General features: G+C 42.6%; 1 protein-coding gene across 1 annotated transcript; it reads left to right on the top strand.

Annotated features, from left to right (window-relative positions):
• Nucleotides 1–751: 751 nt before the first annotated feature.
• PCYB_134140 (RNA-binding protein Nova-1) lies at nucleotides 752–1,585 on the top strand (the record flags this gene model as incomplete). The annotated part of the gene is made up of 1 exon (XM_004224439.1): nucleotides 752–1,585. A coding segment is annotated over one exon (834 nt), but the record flags the coding sequence as incomplete, so codon positions are not given.
• Between the last annotated feature and the right edge of the window lie 2,313 nt (nucleotides 1,586–3,898).

Here is a 3,898-nt window from a genome sequence, read left to right as displayed (position 1 = left end):
ATGTTTCATTTTTTATGTCTTCATTTTTTCAGTTCGTCTGTGTTTCTGTTTCCCCCCCACTGCGCGTTTTATTTTTTTTTTAGCCCTTTTAAATTCATAGGAAAAAAAATAAATAAGCCTTTGTTTTATCTTCTCTCTGAAATTGCAGCTGCAGTTGTGCGCACGTCCCACAGCGCCAGCTACGTCCACGCCCTGAGACGACTTGCGGTTGCACAGGAATCCACGGTGCCATTTGCGAGGCGTTTGCGAGGCTTTTGCACAGCATTTGCGCCAGCCTTTACTTCATAACCTAGTGTGCATTTACCCGCCCATTCGCGGCATAATAAATTTCGTTGCGTCTCCCTTTCGAACGCCACCCCACGTCACCAGCACGCCAGTTGAAAAAAAAAAAAAAAAAAAAAAAATTCCCCTTTTCCCCTATTTATTTTATTTTCATTTGTGAATTCATCGTTGCCTACAAAGGAAAAATTTGTCACCTTTTGGTGTGTGCGCGCCAGGCCAAGCGAGTTCGAACCCTTAGCGAAGCGGTACAGTGCTGCAGCACATTTGCGAATCTGCACAGCGATAAAACACGTTCACAACACAGGCAACCATTCAGCATTATTGGGCACTACCGAAAGGTGATATACCAAGGCAGACAGAGCCAACCAGTAAGAAACGCCCCCAACTGGCAACCACACCCAGTAACAGCGTCTAACTATCTATCGCCTCACCCAGTAACCACCGCTAACCATCTATCATTTCATCAAGAATGGAAGAAAGCAATCAGGGAGAGAAGAATAACAAGGGGACGAGTCAGTTGTGCTTTGTGAAAATGCTTGTGAACAACCTCGTTGCAGGATCAGTCATAGGAAAAAACGGATCCATAATAACAAGTATAGAAAACAAAACAGGATGCAGCCTGAAGCTATCCCCGACGAACTCATATTTCCCAAATACACAGGAGAGAGTACTTGTGTTGTGTGGAAAGCAGGAGCAAATAAATAACGCCCTACTGATAATTTTAGATAAAATACGCCAAATAACGACTCAGAATTTTCAAGACAAGCAAAATATCAATACAGCTCCAAAGTACACCTGTAGAATCGTAGTTCCCAAATCAGCAGTCAGTGCAATTATAGGTAAGGGTGGTCAACAAATAAAGCAACTTCAAGACTCAACAGGAGCTAAGATTCAGATATCCAGCCGAGAGGATGGATTAAACGAACGCATCATATCAATCATCGGACCATTCGAATCCATCAGTGATACAGCTATAAAAGTTACCAACTCAATTCAAAATGACCCGAATTTAAAAGACCTATTAAACGTCATATATAGTAAAGATACAAGCATGAATGGTAGATCTTCTTTGTCCCAAAATTTTGTTAATCAGGTCCCATTAAATGGGTATGTGGTACCACAACAGTATGGCGTTTTCCAGCACGAACAGTACATGGATGTTAATATGATGAATTCACTTATGAGGCATAGTCGCGACTTGTTTAACTTACCTTGTGAAATTTCCATTCAAATTCCCGATGAGTTTATTGGATCCGTTATTGGGAAGAATGGAGCTAGACTCACTAACATCATGAACAGTACAGGTGCACAAATTAGGATAAGCAGAAAGGGCGAGTTAGTGCCGGGGACTGCTGACCGGAAAGTGAGAATTATGGGAACTGTTGCGGCGGTGCATGCGGCGCATGTATTGTTGTTGCAGAGACTGGAGTCGGTCTACATGCAGCTGCGGACCATGCAGGTGAAGTGCGACGCGTGAGGGGAAGTGGCCTCAAAAACAGGTGGAGTGAAGAAAAACAGAGTGAAAACTATGTACAGATGGACTTCCAATAACATTGATGGTTTCACGCAGTTCCCTATCCCATTCCATTTTTTTTTTTTTTTTTTTTTTTTTCGTCAGTTCGCATGTAGCGTATACATATCGCACCATCCACAGTGTACCATTCGCACCTGTCCTTATGCACGCCCGCCACTACCACGCACCAGTGCGCGTAAACCCCGGGCCTGCAGAATACCCTCTCACATACCTTCATACGTGGATGCGTGTACACCATTTTTAGTCTTATTTGGTACAGGTGACACTTCCCATATATGCCTTTTCACTAAGCTTCAGTCCACTTTGCAGTGTATAATTACGGTCATGGCGTGTGCGCGCCTGTAGGTCTCTCTGTACGTACGTACGGACTTGTCTGTGTGTGCATACTTACACGTGCGCACACGTCGATGTATGCGTATCTGTATCCATTCCTCTGCTCTGCTCTCCGATCCTCTGCCCTCCTATCCTCTGCCCTCCTATCCTCTTCTCTCCTTTGCTCTCTTATCCTATCCTCTCCTCTCTCTCCCCCCTTTTCATAATTATCAACAGAATAATATGTGTTTTTACATTATTAAAAATGGACACCCATATTTATAAAAGGCATTGTTTCAAATGAAAACACACGTCTAATGCAATTTCGTAACTACACTTTTTTATTTACTTCCTCGTCATACAGAGTGACCTGACCCCCCCGTGTGTATCCATTTGGAGGTTCACTCATTTGGGGGGTGGGTAAGGGTAAGCTTCTACTCAAAATGGCACACCATGAGCAGTCACATGAGAATGGTGATACCTCTTCTCCGAAATGTAAACGTCAATGGATGTTCATTCAGACCTGCCTATGTGTGCGCTGGTGTGCCACCTGGACGGGACAATACCACCACCAACACGAACACCCCATGTGAATAGAGAAATATCCCTCCAAAAAATGAAAAAGAAATATATATTTTTTAAATGACCATACAGGGGCACATATCCCATCCTGTGTGCAAACGCAGAAAGGGATGTAATACTTGAACTGGGTGTAAAAATATCTCTCCGGTTAAGCTCCACATGCGGCAATTCATTACTGTGTTAGGTAACCAAGTGTGCTAACGTTTTCTTTCCATAACGATCCTAAACGGGTGCACCGTTGGGGAGGGGTGATAAAGGCTATTCGGGAATTGAGCCGACATATAGGGCACAATACGCACAATTGCGCAGTAGGAGGCATGCGGCTCATTGAAGGGGGGGGGAAATTGTCAGGGAAAACGTAAAATGAAATGAAAAAAAAGGAAAGCCAAATCGTGATCGGTAAGGAGCTCCTGTGTAAAGCATCACACTGCGGGAGACTCTCCGGGGGATCAATACGGATCACCTTTTAACTTCGCATGGGCGGAGCTTCGCAACAAGGGAGAACGAGAAAACACTGTGTTGGCGAAAAAACAGACATAACCATTCGTTGACGTTGCGAAGGGACGTGGGTCCCCAGGGGAAGCACCCCTGATGCGTTAGTAGCGGCATGAGGTATGCGAGATGAGGCATGCGACATGAGGCGTAACATTTTACACCTCCCCATCTGGTACGCGGCAGAAGAGGGGCATATATCATTTCCTCTAACGGGGCGAATACCTAATCAGAGAATGCATGCGTAGCGACATATATATTTCTCGTATTTTTCGCCATTTTTGTCATTTTTTTTGTCACTTTTTTGTCACTTTTTTTGTCATTTTTTTTGTAATTTTTTTTTTTTTTTTCTCATTGTGCTTCTTTCCATTTTGCTCTTTTCGCATCCCGCGTGTTCACACTTTTTATATCTTAGCCCAGCACCACCTTACACCCCCTTTTTTTAACCTCTCTGTTGTGTATTTTTTTTTTTTTTTCACCTAATTTTTTGCTTTGTTTTACCTTTTTTTGCTTTTTTTTTTTGTACTCAACTTGAAAATGTTCAATTTTTTGTTTTAATTTTATAAATTCAGTTCTAATGAGTGATATATCATCTTTCACTTTTTTTTATCATTCCTATTTTGAACCTTTACACGCGTAAACCTTTTTTTCTTTTTCTTTTTTTTTCATAATACCTTTGAAATTCACTGGCTGAAC

This window comes from Plasmodium cynomolgi, chromosome 13 (assembly GCF_000321355.1).
Source record: "Plasmodium cynomolgi strain B DNA, chromosome 13, whole genome shotgun sequence".
NCBI lineage: Eukaryota > Apicomplexa > Aconoidasida > Haemosporida > Plasmodiidae > Plasmodium > Plasmodium cynomolgi.
The sequence above is the reverse complement of the archived record's forward strand: the minus strand, read 5'-3'. Positions and strand labels throughout refer to the sequence as shown.